The sequence below is a fragment of the Cervus elaphus genome, chromosome 17, assembly GCF_910594005.1.
Source record: "Cervus elaphus chromosome 17, mCerEla1.1, whole genome shotgun sequence".
NCBI classification, from domain to species: Eukaryota; Metazoa; Chordata; class Mammalia; order Artiodactyla; family Cervidae; genus Cervus; species Cervus elaphus.
Window position 1 is genome coordinate 21,238,127 of NC_057831.1, and position 20,498 is coordinate 21,258,624.

The 20,498-nt window shown below is 39.6% G+C and overlaps 1 protein-coding gene across 1 annotated transcript in view; it reads right to left on the reverse strand.

The window, feature by feature from the left end:
- Nucleotides 1–20,498, reverse strand: part of ARHGEF38 (Rho guanine nucleotide exchange factor 38) — a 147,074-nt gene that overhangs the window by 54,232 nt on the left and 72,344 nt on the right. Inside the window, exon 4 of the mRNA XM_043870902.1 lies at nucleotides 5,996–6,143. Coding sequence (XP_043726837.1) covers nucleotides 5,996–6,143 — 148 coding nt within the window. The remainder of the gene's footprint in view (nucleotides 1–5,995; nucleotides 6,144–20,498) is intronic.

A 20,498-nucleotide genomic window follows, 5' to 3' on the forward strand; every position in this document is an offset into this window, starting at 1 on the left:
TGTTTATTTATCCCCATACTGCTTTGTTACTTTCTAAAATAATATATTTATTTGGTTTATTGTGTTTATCTCTCCACTCCCAGATCCCAGCAAGGGCAAGGATTTATGTTTGTCTTGTTCTGTGTTGTAGCCCCAGTTCCTGAAAAACTGACTGGCATATGGTAGGACCACAAAACATACTTGTCAGATTAATTAAACAATTAGAAAATGGGAATCTTTCAAGTTAAATTTCAAGAATAAAGGAGATAGAAGCATTTCTCTAAAAACCTCATGTGGATATAGAGAAATAAGGTAATAGCCTGTATTTAAAACTGATCACCTTGACCGCTGGTTTTCAGTCTTTTGGAATACAATGATTGTTTTGAGCACAAAAACATTTTATGGGGACTTCCCTGGTGGTCCAATGGCTGAGACTTGGTGCTCCCAGCGCAAGGGGCCCAGGTTTGATCCCTGTTCAGGGAATTAGATCCCACATGCTGGGACTATATCCCACTCCAATGCAGCCAAATAAATAAATAAAATTAGGATAATATAATAAACATTTTAAAAATAATAATTTAAAAAATTATGACACCATCACATCCTAGAAGATGGTCTTTTCTTTTTTTTTTTTAAAAAACCACACAATATTGTAAAGTAAAAGATGGTCTTTTCATATTCAGTGATTGAGAAAAAATTCAACAGCTGTGCCAAATTTCATAAATTTTAATGGACTTAATAAGTTAAAAAATTAATCCTAGTACTTTATATATGTGTAAAACAATGGTGTACATATATGTAAGGCAATTACCCTTCACTCTCCTGACATAGTGTATGAATGGATTCCTAGACATCTTGAAATAACTAGATTTTGCTGAATCCAAAACTTCCCAGTTGGGAATCCAATAGAGGATTATAAACTTTTAAAAATCAGCAGGTGCTACAATTTCAGACAATTATTAACTGCTTTTGAAGAACTCTTCTATCTCAATGAAATAAAATACCCCACTACTACCCCCTACCCAGTATTTCTTTCCATTCCTTTCCTTTAAACTCACATTCTTTCCCTGATTTCTGTGTCCTTCTATTAAGGAATTTCCTATCTCATTTTGCTCTGTGAGTCATAGATGAGAAAATTTGGGACAGAAGTTGAGTAAAATTAAAAATGCAGTTTTCTATGAAAACAAACAAGTGAAAATATGATCATTTTGGAACCAAAACACATGTTTTGAAGTTGAAAGAAAAGATTGTTCTTTTTAACTCCTAGAGAAGACATGGAAAATCTTTTTCTCTATTTCATTTATTTCAATGAAATAAAGCCTACATATTATAACATATATTAAACACTGTATTTAATATAAATATGGGCTTCCCTGGTGGCTCAGCTGATAAAGAATCCGCATAGTGTGGGAGACCTGTCTTTGATCCCTGGGTTGAAAAGATCTGCTGGAGAAGGGAAAGGCTACCCACTCCAGTATTCTGGCCTGGAGAATTTCATGGACTGTAGAGTCCTTGAGGTCATAAAGAGTCAGACACGACTGAGCGACTTTCACTACTACAGTGTAAATACAACATTATGTGAAAAGGAACCTGAGATTTTCCAACAGGGAAAACTAGCTGGAGTTGTGGAATAGTGGCACTTTATTATAACAACTCCTTTTTATTTGTTTATCATTAAAAAAAAAAATATCCTTTTTAGGCTAAAATTTTCCAGGAGTTAACCCCAGCCAAGGACACTTCAGGAAAGAGGAAGTTAAGTTGGGTCCATTTACACTTTTTGGGGGGTCTAAAGTAACACTATATCTACCACCCCACCTTACACCTTCATGGGCTCATTATAATTTGACTAAAATTCACAAAAGTTTTTATGTGGCTATTTCTGAAGGATTATCGTCTTTGTTCAAACATGATACCACATAACCAGGAAATGAATGAGTTTCCAAAAATGATTTTAATTTTCATTTGGAACACCCTATTAGAATAATATTAAGATACGTAAAACATGGTGAACAAATTTAAATCTATTCCTTTGATGCTGCATGGCATGAGCTGTTAGCTTCCTTCCTACTCCCTGTATGGAGAAGCTATAGCAGTAATCTGATCAGTCAAAGTGTCTAGATGACTACAAGTTGGAAGTTTTCCTCCTGAGGGTGGTGACCTTGGTTAGGAAGAAGAAAAATGTAGATAAATTTGTAATAACTAGACATGAAACTAGAAATGCATCTTCCTGCTACCTCCCAAAAAACTTGGAAAAGTTCCTTCATTCTTATCTTATTACAAATAAGTCTCTAGGGTTTCTTAAAGGCATCAGAGACTTGGTGGTATTTTTAACTAGAAAAACAGACAAAGGAGGCTACAGACAGCCTATTCTAATTATAGCTACACTTGCATTCATAACTATTCTATTTTTCATTTTCCTCACACAGATCAGAAACCTTAAATAACTCCAAAGAGGCTAAGGAGCTATATCCTTAGCAAATAACTTGCATAAATTTAGAAACTGTATTAAACCAATATTTCATGTAATCTTACAGGTCACTAATATGTATGACTCTGTAAATACTTATTGTTGAATAAATTAGAAACTTGCAGATTTCCGATTTATAGGCTATAGACAAAGATGTGGGACTCTGCTTCTGGATTGTTTTAGTCTTTTCCTAATGTCTCCAAATCCTGAAATTACTACTTAGATTGTATCTATAGTCATGGAAACAGCTTCAGGGAAAGCAGGAAATGGGTACCGTGGGCATGCTTTCTCCTTCTAAAGTAGATCTTTTTTTTTTTTTTTTTAAGTAGGTCTTAATTTGAGTGTGTATGCATGATTACCCAAGGGAGCTTGTTAAAGTGCAGATTCATGGCCTGGATGCCCAGCAATCCTAATTTTTTTAGTCTGGAGCAGAGCATAGGCACCTGCTCCTTTAATACACATCCCTTTCGGGTCTGATGCAGGAGGACTCACACACCAAGAAACACTGCCCTAACCTTTCAAAGGGATTCAAAATTATTCTCTGGATACAAATATTATTTGTTCATTTGAAAGATAATGGGCTTCAAAGAATAGCCCAAGGTTATGAGCTCAAGTCTCCTGGTTACCGGACCAGGAAATCTTTCTACTTTCCTTTTGGAAATTAGTCTTGAACCTCACCGTGACAGCTTCTAGTATGTTATTTAAATTAACTTTTGTATTATTGTTAAGCTTTCCACATGGTTTTGTTTATCTACCAACTAGAAGGTATGTTCCCAGGAGGCAAGAATTATGCTTACATATTTGAAAAAAAGATTTTTCAACATTATTTAGTACTTATAATAAATATTTATAAGGCCCTCAATAAACATTTTAATTTTGGTTAAAATGCAATCTCTATGGCTTTAACCTCTGAGGCATGAAGCCACCTTCTTCGTGGATACCGCTTCAAACACACTTGTTCCAATACCTCACAGCCTGGTAGAAAATGGAAGCCACACCTAATACCCATTAGAAATTGGCAACCATGTACTTGGGCTCTGTTATTTAGCCACAAGAAAAAGGCAGAATCCCAGTAATAGCTTTGACTGATTACCTGGCAAGGGAAGTCAAGCCCTTGGGGTGTTCCAGACTCCCTTTGGCCTATAAACCTGTTTGAAAACCTGTTTCTCTGAATTTAAAGCTAAGCTCAATTGAGGTCAGTATTATAGTAATGTTAATAATTCTCCTGCTGTCAGCTTTCAGGCAGACTAGTACAATTCATCATTAACTTTATTTTCATGGCAAGGCAACTTTGGAGAAAATAGAGCTAACTTAAACTATTTTATTTTGATTTTCTTTCCCTTAAGAAATAGTCCTGCCAATATTACTTCCTTTGGATTTTGTGCTTTGTAAACCTTAGCACCTTCCAACACCTGAAATAATTCCCTAAAATCAGAACGGGGCAGAATATACAAGATTTGGGATATCACCAGGGCAAGAACTTGAGGCTTTCAGAAAAAAATGTCAAATAAGCTGCTGGGTCTGAAAGTAATTTTCAGTAATCAGGAAGTTTCCAAATCACCTCTGCTTTAGCTTACTTTTTAGGGGATATGATCCTGACCTATACTGACTGATCGACTATTTTGACAGAGTTAATTTCTTCCTCTCAGGACTCAAAAGCTATTGTGCACCCCGCTCTGAACAGACTGCTTCACTTCTGGTCAGTTGTCAGAAGCACATGCCAAAATAAACTACATCCTCTCCCCATGTGGACTTCCAGTCCTGGGGCTGGGATTGGAGTGAGGCTTCAAGGTGCTACTTTTCACTTGCTATAAGATCTCTCTCTTTTATTTCTGGAAACTGAAGAAGGAAAATGACTCAAGATACACATTGATTGGATCTTGCAACTAGTTTAACGTAAGAAAGGTGCTCCTTCACACTGAGGTTAGAACTATTATTTCCTCTTTGGAAAAAGTACCTGTAAATTTAGATGTTGCTTCTAATATGTGAATTTATTAAGATGGATACAACTTCAACTTTAAAGCTTACCTAAACTGATTTGCTAACACTGAAATAAACAGTAAGTAATGGAGAAATAGTGACTGAAATTACTCATTGCATATTATCTTTAAGAATTACCTAATCATATTGAGCTGCTTGTGGGCAGGGTCAAAGACTGATTTATTTTTGTGTTTTCAGGAACTAGATCAATGCTTGCTATAACAAGTACTATGTAAATGCTTGCAATCTAGTGACTCAAAATTGTTATTTTTCCACAGCATGAAAAATGGTTAAAGAACTGCAGTTATTTAATGGCCAGTAGAGGGCAATAAAGTTAATTTTAAGAAATTTATCAGATTCAATTTAAACCCATTTTCAGCCCCAGTTCCAGTCTGGAAAGGCAGTATCCAGAGCAGTCTCATTTAGCTTCCTGATTTCACTCTAATTCAGTTGTTCTATATCAGGACCGCCTTCTGCCCCTAAAAGAGAGTTTATGAAAGGGGAGGATCAGACAGGTTGGGGTGCATTGATTTAAATACCATAGCATTCTGCTTGGTTCATTCTTAGCCTAATCAAGACCATTTGACAATGGATAAACCTTAGAAGTGAAAAATCACAATAGAATCATTTGGTAGCATGTAGAGTAGGGCAGACATTTGGCTTTAAATTTATTTGGTAGAAAACTGTAGATAAAGCCAGAAACCAATTCCATTTATAAGAATCAACCCAATACATCTTCATATTCAGGCATACAAATAGGATCAGAAAAAGTGCAAACTGTGGTTTTTAATCCATGGTTAGTAAAGAATTAGTAGATGGAATAGTAAGGGCTATTTTTTTTATCTTATTCATGTTTTTTAATGTATTTTTTTCAGATTTTTTTTTGGGGAGGGGGGCATACATGTGGCTTGCAGGATCTCAGTTCTCTTATCAGACATTGAAGCTGGGCCACAGCCTGGAATCCTAACCAGCAGGCCACCAGGGAACTTCCTTTTTCAGAATTTTATAGCAAACAAATATTTCTACCAGATTAAAAACAACAACACTGTACATTATGTAACACTTCCCACGAACAATTTAGAGAAGAGGAAGGCATAACTGATTTTCCTGAAACTACCTCTAAAAGGGCCTGACTTGTCTTTGCCAGTCTCCCCTTGGTCCCCGCAGTCTCAGAGCGGCTGGGGACATTCAGAGGGTCCTGGGACATCCCCTAGCTCTATTATTTGGTGCTCCTGTGACCATGCTAACACACAGGCTTCCACTTCTTTCTTAAGCACAGCCTTAAGAAGGACTTTTCTTCTACATTTCATTTTTTGATATTGCATTTTTTCTATCTCTACAGAGCCCTGTATCTTTCCTGTGTTATTTTTAGTCATCCTTGCAGGGAAAAAAAAAAAGTCAATCAGGTTTCTGGCATGTCAGCTTTTCATGGAGAGAACACAAAGTAGCGCTCCCAGCAAGCCTCATAAAACACAGGATTTATGGGAGACCTTTCATCTACATCCAGTTAAAATGTTCCCTGCTAGGCGACTGAGAGCGCATGGAAACCATCATTTGAAAAGGCCTTACTTTAAGGACTGGATACAGAGGCTCAAATGTTGCTTCAGCTCCTCTTCTTTTTCATAGGACTCCAGTACACCATGCGCTTCATCATGCTGATAGCAGTAGATTTTATAAATATCTTCCAGTGGCCCTTTAATCTGCAAGAACACCTCTCCTGATAAATCCAAAACAAAGGCAAGATGACATCAAGTCAGACCAAACTGGCACTTTACATATTTATTTTGCAACAATGTTGATTAGTGTTAAAAAGTTGGGTGGGCTGCATTTTATGCCCATGTTATTGGGGGGGGGGTGGAGGGGGGTGGGGAGCAATAGACAACATTGAGTCACCTTCTTTTCTCCCTTTTTTTTCTTTTTCTTTGCACCCTCCGCCTTCTCTTCTCTTTTCATCCCTTTCCTCTTTTCTTTTATAAGATAAAGGATAATGAGCTTAATGAAGATGGGCAGCAAAAGAAAGCTGGTTTTCTCAGATTATGCACTTGGCTGGTGTAGAGAGTCCTGGTGTAAACAAAGAGAAGGGGCATCCCTCACCACCTGCTTCTATGAGGGTAACTGCCCACCCTGAGAGGAATTCAGGATGAAAAACCACATGAGGCACTTGGTGCTTCGGATAAACGGGTCCTTTGGTAGTTGGGTGTATGTCTCAGGAAGCATTTCAGTGACCCCAGACTCTTGCATCTTGCCGTTCATAGAAAAGCACTAAAATTATTAACTTGAAATATCTGTTCTTTGTGACTAGCAGCAATCTTTTACTGAGATGTATGCTTGATTACATGTATTTCCTAGCTCCCCAAATCATGTATGAATTGGCTTCTCTTCCCCCTCTTTGGCATAGTTTCGTCAGAGCCACTAAGAGGTCATCTCCTGGGCTAGAGCCCTCAGTAAGTCCTTGAATAAAACTTAAACTCATGACTCTTACATTGTGGGTTTTTCTTACACTGTGGGTTTTTCTTTGACATGAGTTAAAGCCTGCACTTAGAATCAGTCTGTATGGTACAGGCCAGGTCGTGCTATGGACTTGGACAGGTTATGACTTGGACAAGTTATTTTTTACTCTTTGAACCTGTTTCCTCATCTATAAAACAGAGACATTAATAGATCCAGTTTCATAGGGTCATTATAAAATTAAAGAGATTGTGTATGCAATGTTCAGATTACAATACACAGGTAGCAAATGCGCAAAATGAAGCAGTTATTGTGTTAGAGTGAGTATGTCCAGCTCTTTGTTATGCTATGGACTGAAGCCTGCCAGGCTCCTCTGTCCATGGGATTTCCCAGGCAAGAATAATGGAGCAAGTGGCCATGCCCTCCTCCAGGGGATCTTCCCAACCCAGGGATCAAACCTGGATTTCTTATGTCTGCAATGGCAGGTGGATTCTATACCACTAGTTAGAGGTATGGAGAGTGAAATTTCAGGTTCTCGGTCAATTATTTTTCTCTGTTTATTTTACTAACATTTCCTGAGTTTGTATGAAACATATACAATGAAGTTGAGGAAAGTAAAATATTTTATCTTACATGATAATACAAAGAATTGGCCATCATTCCTGTTACAAATCAGTTGGATGATACTATAAACCAGGGTTTTGACTATTCATAAAGCAACTTGGGCTAATTATGTCCAGGTATTTAAGGAGTCCTTTTTGATAGAGGATAAAATGGGGTCTATCACTGATGGCTCAAGTACATATTGGACAATAGTTTGATTTAAGTGTCACTTTGTCTAATAAAAATGCATCTACTACCCAACCCAGAATTGTGTTAAGGTGATTTGGAAAACACAGAAGAAACATGTAATAGATCTGCCCTCAGAAACATTGTGAATTTGGGATTGATAATGATTGGGACTGAACTAATTGCCAGTGATATGGACTTGCTAATCTGGCTCTATTATAGGAACAAAAGTCATTCTTCCTACAGAAATAGAAGTGCCCTTTAGATTTTCAACATATTTTGGTTACATTAACTACTTGAATCCTTATACATATGAGGAGAAAGGGGCTTATTTATCCATATTAAATAAGGATGGACAAATCTAACTTCAAAACAAATAAGTGGTTTTTCCACAGTTCTATCAGGAGGTGGAGAGCCAGGATTAGAGGCCATATTCTCCTCATTTTCTCCTTAGATTTTAGCCCTCCCCATAGGAGAGTTTTGCTGGATGCTGGACACAGTGACACAGTTGGCAGAAACACTGGAGTCAGAATCAGAAATCATTGTCACAATCGTGTGGTGACTAGGGGAATGACTTAAAAAAAAATTCTTTGAGCCTTAATTCTTTCATTTGTAAAATGGAGGTAATAGTTACACTTGAGGTGAATTTGAGAATTAAATGAGACGTGGATGTAAAATCAGCTGTCACTGACTAGTTCCTCCATACATGTCACTTGCTTTCTAATGCTGCTCTACTATCTCGAGAATTAAAACACTAGTTTTTCAACTTTTAAAAATTTGTATGGAAGTGTAGTTGATTTACAATGCTGTGTTAGTTTCAGATGTACAGCAAAGTGAATCAGTCATATACATATATGACTGATATATATATATGTGTATATATATATCTCCATTCTTTTTCACATTCTTTCCCCGTATAGGTTATTACAGAATATTGAGTAGAATTCCCTGTGCTATAACAGTAGGTACTTGTTAGTTATCTATTTTATATATAGTAGTGTGTTAATATGTTAATTCCAATCTTCTAATTTATCACTTCCCGTCATATTCTCCCTTTGGTAGCCATAAGTATGATTTCCAGATCTGTGACTCTGTTTCTGTTTTGTAAATAAGTTCATTTGTATCATTTTAAAATTAGGGTTTACATATAAGTGATATCATGTGGCATTTGTCTTTCTCTGCCTGACTTACTTCTCTTAGTATAATAATCTCTAGTCCACCCATGTTGCTACAAACGGCCTTGTTTCATTCATGGTTGAGTAGTATTCCATTGTATATATGTGCCAAATCTTTTTTATCTGTTCTTCTGTGGATGGACGTCTAGGTAAATTTCACATCTTGGCTATTGTAAATAGTGCTACGATGAATATTGGCATATATGCGTCTTTTCAAGTTATGGTTTTCTCTGGATATATGCCCAGGAATGGGATTGATGGATCACACGATAGGTCTACTTTTCATTTTTTAAGAAACCTCTATACCGTTCTCCATAGTGTCTGTACCAATTTACATTCCCACCAATAGCGTGGGAGGGTACCCTTTTCTCCACACCCTCTCCAGCATTATTTGTAGATTTTTTGATGATGGCAGGGCTTCCCTGTTGGCTCAGATGGTAAAGAATCTGCCTGCAATGCAGGAGACTTGGGTTCAATCTCTGGGTCGGGAAGATCCCCTGGAGGAGGGCATGGCAACCCACTCCAGTATTCTCACCTCAAAAATCCCATGGACAGAGGAGTCTGGAGGGCTATAGTCCATGGGGTCTCAAAGAGACATGACTGAGTGACTAAGAACATTCTGACCAGTGTAAGATAATACATCATTGTAGTCTTGATTTGTATTTCTCTAGTAATTAGTGATATTGAGCATCTTTTTAGGTACTTTTTGGTCATTTGTATATCTTTTTGGAGAAAAGTCTATTTAGATCTTCTGCCCATTTTTCAATTAGTTTTTTTTTATATATATATGGCGTTGCATGAGCTGTTAGTATATTCTGGAGATTTACCCCTTGTTGGTAGCTTTATTTGCAAATATTTTCTCCCATTCTGAGGGTTGTCTTTCCATTTTGTTTATGATTTCCTTTGCTGTGCAAAAGCCTTTAAGTTTAATTATGTTCCATTTGTTTATTTTTGTTTTTATTTTTACTAAGATACTAATAATTTTAAAGTATTATAAAGTGTTACATTATTTTCTAATTTGTGCATGCTAAGTCGTTTCAGTCATGGCCAACGATTTGCAACCCCATGGACTGTAGCCCACCAGGCTCCTCTGTCCATGGGATTCTCCAGGCAAGAATGCTGGGTTGCTGTGCCCTCCTCCAGGGGATCTTCTGGAATCAGGGATCAAACCCACATCTCTTACGTCTTCTACATCGGCAGGCAGGTTCTTTACCACTGAGCCACCTGGGAAGCCCATTTTCCTAATTTACATACAACTAATGAAAGATGTTTCTTTCTTTTCATTTATGGGATTTCCCTACGATTAAAATTAGACTCTGCATGTGTGTATATATTTTACTTGGGTTTTTTTTTTAATGTTTTTTTGGACTTGTAAGAAAATGCAGTGACTGTAAGCATTTTTGGAATGAAGGGATGAGGGCTTCTTATTAGATTTCTGGGATTTTACTGAAGTGGTCCTCTTGCCAGTGGAGGTCTTGTAGATTCACCCTTCACGACAGTTAGCAACACAAATAGTAAGAAAAGAGAGTAGTTAAAAGAGGAGAGAATAAGACAGTGGCTAAATTTAGGGTTGGATATTAAAAAAAGGCAAGCCTTGCAGTCACTGCAGCAGGCAGCAAATGGGAGTGAGGGCTTTGGCTGGGCTAGGGAGTCAAGGCTCCGATGGGCTTGGCAGTAAGTCAGGAAGGGGGAACCTGAATACCTGCAGCCCAGTGCCAGAGAAAATTGTCAATATGTATGTTCACTACAAGGCAGGTTAGAGTAGAGACAAAGGAAGAAAGAGGTCTGGACAATCTCATAAATCCACAATAGGATCAAGTCAGAAAGTCAAAACACAAAGGACAAAGTCATTTATTTTACACGCAAAGAAACCATTAATTGTAAATTCTCTTGTATTTTCTTTAAGAGAAATGTTCTAGCTTGAAAAAATTTATAGCTCTCTCCTGAGCAGCAGAGTTGAATTTTTTACTCTTTTCCAAGTAAAATTCTGTTGGACCTCTAATACCAATGATTAAAGTTAAAAGATATTTAAGCGCTCTAATTGAAAGTCATCTATTCACCCAGAGGCCAAGCACAATACTGGCGGGCAGAATATTTGATTCCCCTCCCAGCCCCACCAATGTATTCTGCTTCATAATAGTGCAGATGAAGCGATGTGTCTTGCAGCAAAAAAAAAAAAAAAAAAGATTCTGTTTCCACGGTAACGTAACTCTGGGCCGCATTTCTTCAGTGGTGAAGGACAACTGCTCTGTCTACTGTATGCGGGTTTGAAGGGATGATTAGGAGCGGAGAAGGCACTGAGCCAAGACCGGTGAAGGTAATTTCCCTCCTAGATATCTGTCACAAAAGCACCAGAATCCTATGAAATAAATACAACTATTGTGTGCTTCTTTTTTTAAAAAATTCTGCATCCCAGGACTTTCTACATTGGCTTCCCCTCAGAATAACTGCCATGCAAAAGGAGGAAGAAAATGCACTTTTAAAAATGCACTTACTTATCTCCTTTAAGAACAACTCTCAGGATTACTGAACACATTTTATGTCCTGGCATCACTATCCTGTGGGCCACATTGCTCCCTTCACTAATGTAAACATATTCATGTTCTTCTTCTTGGCCCACCTCTTCTTTACCTCCAGACTCTCATGTGTATCCCTAAGATGTACCAAACCAAGTGATAGGGTTCTATATTATTCTGACCCCACTTCTAGATGAACTTCCTTTGCAGGTAGGTAATCTGGGGTGGGTGAAAAAAATGATGCCCAAGAAGCCTGTCAGAGGCCTTGTTTAGGAAAATGGCATAAAAGGAAATAAAGCAGTTACGGTCTTTATTTGGGGGCTTCTCTGGTGACTCAGAGGTTAAAGCGTCTGCCTGCAATATGCGAGACTTGGGTTCGATCCCTGGGTTGGGAAGATCCCTAGGAGAAGGAAATGGCAACCCACTCCAGTATTCTTGCCTGGAGAATCCCATGGACAGAGGAGCCTGGTGGGCTACAGTCCATGGGGTCACAAAGAGTCGGACACGACTGAGTGACTAGTTCATCCTAATTTGATAGCCATTTGATGAGTGACTGTGATGGTGCATGCTCAGTCATGTCTGACTCTTTGTGACCCCATGGACTGTAGCCCACCAAGCTTCTATGTCCGTGGAATTTTCCAGGCAAGAATACTGGAGTGCGTTGCCATTTCCTCCTCCAGGGGATCTTCCTGACTCAGGAATGGAACCAGGGTCTCTTGCATCTCCTGCTCTTTGGCAGGTGGATTCTTTATCACTGTGCTACCTGGGAAAGCTGAATAGTGACTAGCATGCCCTAAGTACTTTGGTAGGCTTGCAGAGGAAAAGAATCAACACTTCCCTCAAGGGACTTATGAAGGTCAGTAAAGGAGAGAGAAGAGAAAACTCCATTTAGCATGCTATGGGAAAAGTATGACAGTAGCTATAAATACAGAGGGTGAGCCATTCTGCTCTTGAGAAACTTTGAGCTCTTTCTATAAGAGTCTGCCCTTGAAGTAGGAGCTGTGAGTGACTACAAAAGCACAGAGATGCAGGGAGGATTCTGAGCAGTTCTGCTCAGAAACTGCAAGTGATCTCATATGGCTGGCTGGTGCCACACCTGGGGGGAGGATTCAGAAGAGACTGCATAGGTAGGCAGGGGCCAGACCGTGGAAGACTCTGTGCATCATTAAGAAGTTGGAACTTTAACCTGAAGGTGATGGAGAAGCACTGATGGATTTTAGGCAGCAGATTAACATGAAGAGACTGTATTTTAGAAAGTTTACTGTGGGAGTTAGTCATCTGAACAATGGAATTTGGGGGAGGAGTTAGGGAGATTGGAAAAGAGAAACCAATTGAAAGGCTTCTATAACTATACAAGAAATAAGTAATAAGGGCTAAAGTAGAATGTTATAGCGGTTGAGAGAGCGCTCTCAAATCAACTGCCTGGTATCAGATTCTGGGTTTACCATTTACTCATGTGACATTTGGGAAAATTACCTGATTTCTCTGTTTCTAAATTTCCTCATCTGTAGTAGGAAATAATCATAGTGGTAGGGTTGTTTAATGATTAAATGAGTTAAAATATGTAATGTGTCTATATTGGCATGTGCAAATGTTCATTAGATGTTAGTTATAACCATGAGAGCAAAATCAGGGAGGATGAAGAAGAGAGAACAAAAAAAGGACATTGAACATGTAAGAGGTGAAGAGGATAACTCCAGACATATCTCAGGAATCTGGTTTCAGTAAACATGTGGATAGACAATGATGAGAAGATAAAGAGAGTGTTTTTATGGGAAGGCAACAAGTTTAATTTTAAAAGTATTGAGTTTGAGTCACCCATAGTATATTAAAGTGAGGAGCCCTTTATGGAATTGCAGTATGAGTCTGGGATTCAGGAAATAGAAGATCTGAAAAAGCGATTAGGGCTTCCCTGGTAGCTCGGCCAGTAATCTTCCTGCAATGCAGGAAACCCCTGTTTGATTCCTGTGTCGGGCAGATCCCCTGGAGAAGGGATAGGCTATCCACTCCAATATTCTTGGGTTTCCCTTGTGGCTCAGTTGGCAAAGAATCTGCCTGCAATGTGGGAGACCTGGGTTCAATCCCTGGTTTGGGAAGATCCCCTGGAGGAGGGCATGGCAACCCACTCTAGTATTCTCACCTGGAGAATCCATGGACAGAGGAGCCTGGCAGGCTACAGTCCATGGGGTTGCAAGGAGTCGGACACTACTGAAGCAACTTAGCACGCACACATCTTATTTAAGCTGGTAAGGTTTTTTTTGTTGTTGTTGTTAGTAGCACAATTTTGTTTTATTTATTTATTTTTTTTCATTTATTTTTATTAATTGGAGGCTAAATACTCCACAACATTGCAGTGGGTTCTGTCACACATTGACATGAATCAACCACGGAGTTACATGTGTTCCCCATCCGAATCCCCCCTCCCACCTCCCTCTCCACCCTAAGCTGGTAAAGTTTTGTTCTTTAATTTTATGTTTAGATAAGAGGATGGGTGTTCTCTAAACTCATTGCGATAATCACTTCATGATGTATGTAAATGAAATCATTATGCAATACACCTTAAACTTATACAGTGCAATATATCAATTATATCTCAATGAAACTGGAAGGAAAAAATCTCAAGCATAAACTGTGATCTAAGATCTATCCCAAAAGGCAGTTCTGTAGTCCCAAGTAAAACTTGATTGTCAGGGCAGAGCATTCAGAATACAGAGACGTGAGTGGGACCTCTCTGAGGATGGAACGTAGGTATGACCCCCTTCCAGAAAAGAAGTTCTGAGATCTGAGTAAGATAATACAAGCCTCTGATTGTCACTTCCTGAGTGAGTAAATATGCCATCACCAGATGAAAAAGCTTTCCTGGCAGCTTGCAGCAGACTGACTAGGAGAGTTCCCCATGGCCTGCTGTCCTCCCTGGATGGGAGCCCAGCCACTGGGACTAAACAAGGCAGCAGCTCAGCCAGCCCAAATGCCGGGTGTATACATTTTATTCCTTTTATTCTGAGCTTCCTCTGTTCTCCAGGGGAAGGCAAAATGAGGAGGGAGGTGAGAAGGAAGAGGTTGGAGAGTAAATGCTGCTTACAGAAGCCACTCTCCTTTGCCTTTGGTCTCGTTTAGTTCCTTCCTCGCCTGGGGATAACACTAACTACTAAGAGATACTCCAGGGACCCTGGTTAGGGTTATGAAATTCAAACCCAAGTGCCAGGTGGAATGTGCAGCCACAGGATTCAAACAAGCATGTCCCTTGAGTATCAATTTTATAAAGATATTTGAAGAAAAAAAAAAACCATTATTTTCATGTGCAAGAATAGCATGGAAAATTTACTTGAATTCTTAAGATAAAATGAGATTTCAAATTATTTCATGCCTGTGGCTGTGGCTTCAGGTCAGAACTCCACATTCCCTGGGGCTCATGAAATTTCTCTTCTGATGTTAGGAATTATTCGGTTAAAAATTTTCAGAAGTGCTACCGTATGATAAATTCAGAAAAATGTGTTCATTGGATCTGACAATTCTGAGGTCTCTGGTGACGTGGTAACAGCAATTTTAGAGAGGTGGTTTTAGGAGGGAACAGGGTGAGACCAATAAAGGGTTGGTAGACCATAAAAGGGAAAAAAGAGAAAGGAAGGGAGCCAGAGCAGACTGTGGGGTCCTGTCCCATGACCACAGTTGCAACCAGTGCCATGGAGGACAATGTCATAATTGTGCTGGGGTCTTTCAAAGGAAAGGCTATTCCATCACTGACAGTATAACAGATGGGCAGGATAAACTGGGGAGCAATAGTAGGCAGTAGAGATGGACAGTATGTAATATGTAATAAGACATATATTAGGAAGAGCTAGGGCTCCCTTATAACTGTGTCTAGAATTAGTGATGCCATTTGGAGAAACTCAGGCTCTTAGCTTTTTCATCTGAACAGTGAGATGGTTGGATTGGAATGAGGCTTCCCTGGTGACTCAGATGGTAAAGAATCTGCCTGGAATGCAGGAGACCTGGTTTTGATCTCTGGGTTGGGAAGACCTCATGAAGGGAATGGTAACCCACTTCAGTATTCTTGCCTGGAGAATTCCAGGGACAGAGGAGACTGGTGGGTTACAGTCCATGGGATCGCAGAGTTGGATAAGACTGAACGACTACACTTTCTTTTCAAGTATTAGTCTAGCACTAACACTCAAGGATAAAGCTATTTATTTTGATAATAACTCAAGGTCTCTTCCTGAACCTTTTTGACTTCCTGGATACCTTAACTCCACATTGGGGTTTTTATAACAATTCACACATTAAGGAAACACTGGTTCTCTGAGCGTTGAAAGTTAAAACGTTTCCACTGCGTAGGTTGGGAAAAGGTACAATAACTTTTCCCTCCTCAGGATTGATAATGCTAAGGACCGCATTCTTAGACCAACCCATGTCTCCCCATTATCCACCTTGTTAAATACCTCTCTTGAGAATGCTTGCCTCTGCTACTTGCTCTTCACCACCTACCTATGGAATAATGTGTGTGTAAAATGAGATCATGAGGTATAGGACAAGTCACTGGGAAAGGTTTCTATTTCCCCCAAATGAAAAAAGCCAGAGCGGGAGGTGGTTTTGCTCTTATTACCTGCAGGAAGCGCGCTTAGCAGTAGAGTAACCATCTTGAGGCCATGAAGCCAAACACCACAAGTTAAGTGGGAAGGAAAAAGTTGGAAGTAGCCAGCAAGTGCTGTCTCTGTTCTAGACTATTGAGTTATGGATTTCTTGTTACGTGAGGGGAAAAAGTCCTCTTGGTGAAGGTTCTATTCCAGGCAGGCAAGGGCAGTCCTCACTGATCAAGCGCCTTGCCCCAGCACGGAGGGTGGCAGGGATGGAGCCAGCGTCAGGGCACGGATCTGGCTCCCTCCAAAGGCTACGTTCTTGCCAGGCTCTTGTACCCCTCAAGTGTGGCATCCCTGCTGACAGCTTCTCCTTCTGGCTTCCTCACAGCTGGGAGAGTGTTCAGGGACTCACAGCGCTCTTACCCTCACAGGGTGTAGGACTTCTGTGTGTATTCTGTACAATATCTGACTTTCCACAACTCCTTTCAAGTCTAACGGCACAACTCAGCCACTGACCCCCAGGAGCCAGCTCCACATTGTAGAACTTCACTTTCTCCTCAGAGAACAGAACTATAGAACTTGTTACTAAGCCCTCCCGGTTTTCTTTTTATTATGAGAAATAAGTCCTGGTAGACCTGGGGCCCAACCCTGACCTCACTCAGGGGACCGGAGGTCCAACTTTTGCATTATATCCTGGTGACTGCCTCCTGCTGATTTTTCCTTTCCTCTGTGGATTTGTGTGTATTTGACCTTGAATGCCGCCCCCTCACCTTTTTTTCTGTCCTGTTTTCTGAAGCTGACAGCTTTCTTGTCACTGACGGTATTTGGAATAAAACGCCCTGACCTTTTGCTGCTGTGTCTGGGTCTCCGTCCACCTGCTGGCCTCACATATCCCACTGAGCAGGGGTGAAGCTCCCAAACCTGCCCTCACTGGGCAGAATGAACAAGGCCAGGCCTTTCCATGTTCTGAGTAACACACACACACACACACACACACACGTGCGATATAATAGTACCAGAACAGTGATCCAGGTGAACTATGTGGCATCTCCCACACAGCATCATTGTCAATGGCTAATCTCTTTTCACAGAATCATGGCTAAGGGCACAGATTCCTGCTTCAGGGACACACAAGAGACACAGCTTTAGGAGAACAAAGGACTGCCACAGAGTAACGGGGCTTCACCCACTCCATCTTCAAAGAACAAAAAGCTCTATACTGTCTTTGTCTCCAAGGATAAACTCACCCTGAGGAAAAAGCATCTGAGAAACTGTAATTCTTATACCACACGCTTCTGTCAGCTCTGGTTCTCTTAACCGTGTGTGTGAAGTAAGCAGAGAAAGTAACCTCAAATATGTTCATAACTCAGTCTTTTAAAAATACTTTGAAACATTACAACATTGTTGAAAATTTATAGAGGAGGACACAACCCTGTTTTGGTTCTCTGTCACTATGTAACAAACCACCCTAAAATTTAGTGCCTTAAGAGGAGTGACCATTTGATCTTCTCTCCTGATTCTGTGGGTTGGCAGGTATCAGCTCAGTGGTTCTGCTTTACTTGAGGTTTGCTGGATCTGCAGTCATTCAGAGACTTAACTGGCTAGATGGTCTGAGGTGGCTCATTCCCAAGTCTGGGTACCTTGGCAGGGAGGCTGGGACAGTGGGACCACTTTCTCACTAGATGGTCTCAGGTCTAATCTTTCTCCATGTGATATGCCACTAGGGTAGTTGAATTTCTTAAATGGCAGGCTCCCTAAATCAACAAAATGTAGAAATGTCCAGCTTTCTTAAGGCTATGCCAGCCTTAAGACTTTGGCACAGGGTCTCTTCCTATGCATTGTATTAGCTGATGACTCTCAGGGCCATCTAAAGTCATTATGGGACCAGACTGCATGGCAGTGTGAATTCCAGAAGGCACAGTTCCTTGAGGACCACCTACTGCAATAGCTGTTCACTTTATCAAATGTGGAAATGATACTTGCTATGTCAAATCATCCTCCACAGGAGGAAACATGTTGCCATAGTATCAATAGATAGATAAATTAGCACACATATTGGGAACACCTGGAAACCACACACGCCCATGAATCTGTGTTTGAAAAACATGATCTGGATCTCTAAAAAGTCCACATTTTGTATATAAGAAATCAAGCTTTGTGAATGGGTGGGTATGTTTACTATTCTCAGGATCATAACAAGTTAGTAACATGCATTGGCTACTGATGAAGGATGGGCACTGGTTATCACTATATACATTATTTTATTTAATCTTCATAAATTCTCTATGGGGTAGGTATTATTGCCTCAAATTTAGTTCAATGGGGCTTTGCAACTTGCCTACAAGTCCACATCTAGCAACCGCTGAGCCTAGATATAAACTAAATCAACCTGAGATAGCAGCCTGTGTGTTCTTCAACTCTGCACTATCACTTTACTTGTTTGGTCCTTGCTCACTATTCATTTGTTACAAAATGATCTTTAAGTGGAAACAAGAGTCACTTCTCACACTCCCATCCCTAAAAATTTCAAACCCATTTCCTATCTAGGCAGCCTGCCCAAGACAAGATTTTAAAATCCAGTTTCTATCTTGGCACGATAGTCCAGACAATTTCCCAGAGTTCTCAGATCTACAAACATGTGCTTTGCTGTGCTTAAACTTGAACCTCATCCAAATCCCAGGTTTTTTTTTTTTATTGAGTAAAGCTCTCCTGGCTTATCTATGTATCAGGAAAGTTTCCCCTTTGGCACTAGAACTGTGAATCACAAACTCTTTTTGTGCCATCTAAGGACAAAGAAATGGAACAGCTGTGCTTTTCATTTTGTGGCAACATGATTTGGATATCTCACCCCAAATCAGTTTACTTTTTGGAATGCAAAATGAAAGATTTAGTGATGGAAAGTGCCAGTGAACTCCATTGATATGGCTACTTGTACTCCTTGTCACTATGCTCCAGTCACCTTGAACTGCTGTCCTTTATAAGACCTTCCCATACTCTTCCTCCTTGAGGCCTCTGTGCTTTGTCATTTGAGAAGTCTTTTGCTCAGATCTCCATCTTTGTAAATTGAAGTCCTCGCTTAAAAGCCACCTTCCAAATCAAGTTTTTCTTTATTATCTGAGCTGAATCAGTTAATCTCTTCTCTGTATCTGTATTAGTTAGCTATTGTTGCAGGAAATCACCCCCCTTCCCCACCCCAAGAAAATTTTAAAGGCTTAAAACAACACTATTTATCTGCTCATGATTCTCCAGGTTGATGGTATGAGCAGAGCTCAGCTGGGATGGCCTGTCTCCTTGTGGTGTTAATGGGATTTATTGATAGGTTTGCAGTCTGTAGCATGAAGTCAGCTGGCCAAGGAGGGCCTGACTCGTATGTTCAAGGCCTTGACTGTGTTGACTGGCATGACTGGGTTGTTTGAAACTTCTCTCTCCCTGAACAGACAGTGACTGTCACAAAGCCATTATAGAATATCACTTTGCCACATTTTATTGGTCAAAGAAAGTCATGAAGCCAGGCCAGATATAAAGGGTAGGGAAATTAAAATTATGCCTCAACTCTTTCTTTTCTACTGTGGTCTTACTGGTTTACTTTTTATTTTCATAAATTTTCTATAATCTTCCTCAGTATTGCAATGTATCATTAGTAAACTTGAAATTGTGAACAACTTCAATTGGGTTTTCTCTGCAAACCATTATATTTTAAGCATCGTGAATTAATTTTACGTTTTTTAGGAAAGTTGCAAAAATAGTACCAGTTGTTTTCAAATATCCCTCACTCATATTCCCCAATATTCCATTGACATAGTACAATTTTCAGTAAAAGGAAATGACATTTGCTTTAATACTATTAACTAAAAACTTTACTTGGAATTTTGACACTGGTGGTATTTCACCATTCTAGTCTATATAGGCTCCCACTTGCATTTATTTGTTACTCCTCATTAGTCTTCTGCCAGTCTTTAAGAGTTCCTCCTCAGTCTTACAATGTCTTTAATGACCTTGGCATTTTCGAACCATATTCAACAGTTATTTTCAATGTCTTTCTTTGAATTTGCTACTGTCTAGCGTTTTCTACTGATTGGAAGTGATTGCACATCTTTTGGGACAAAAGGACCGCAGATGTGATGTTGTGCCCTATGTCACAGGTTCATGATATGAATGTGTGTTATTTCCTGGGACTGTTGACCTTGATCACTCACTTGGTTAAGATACTCTTTGCCTGGTTTCTCACTGAAAAGTTACCATCTTTCCCTTTGAAGTTAACACTTATGTTGGAGACACTTTGAAACTATGAAAATATTTTTCTCCTCAAACTTCCACTTGTTAAATCTGGCATCACCCAGTGGAGTCTTCTATGATAATTATGACGATGATTGTAGTTTTTACCTAATGGAGATTTAAAAGTTTCCTCTTTCCTTTATATTTATTTGCTGAAATTTAAGTAAGGAAGAGCTTTCCTTTCTCATTTATTCGTATCAGTATGGACTCTGTTTTATTCTATGCTTAAAATCTAATACTATCATTATATATTTGGCCGCTCAAATATATAAACCATAATACTTTTAATTGT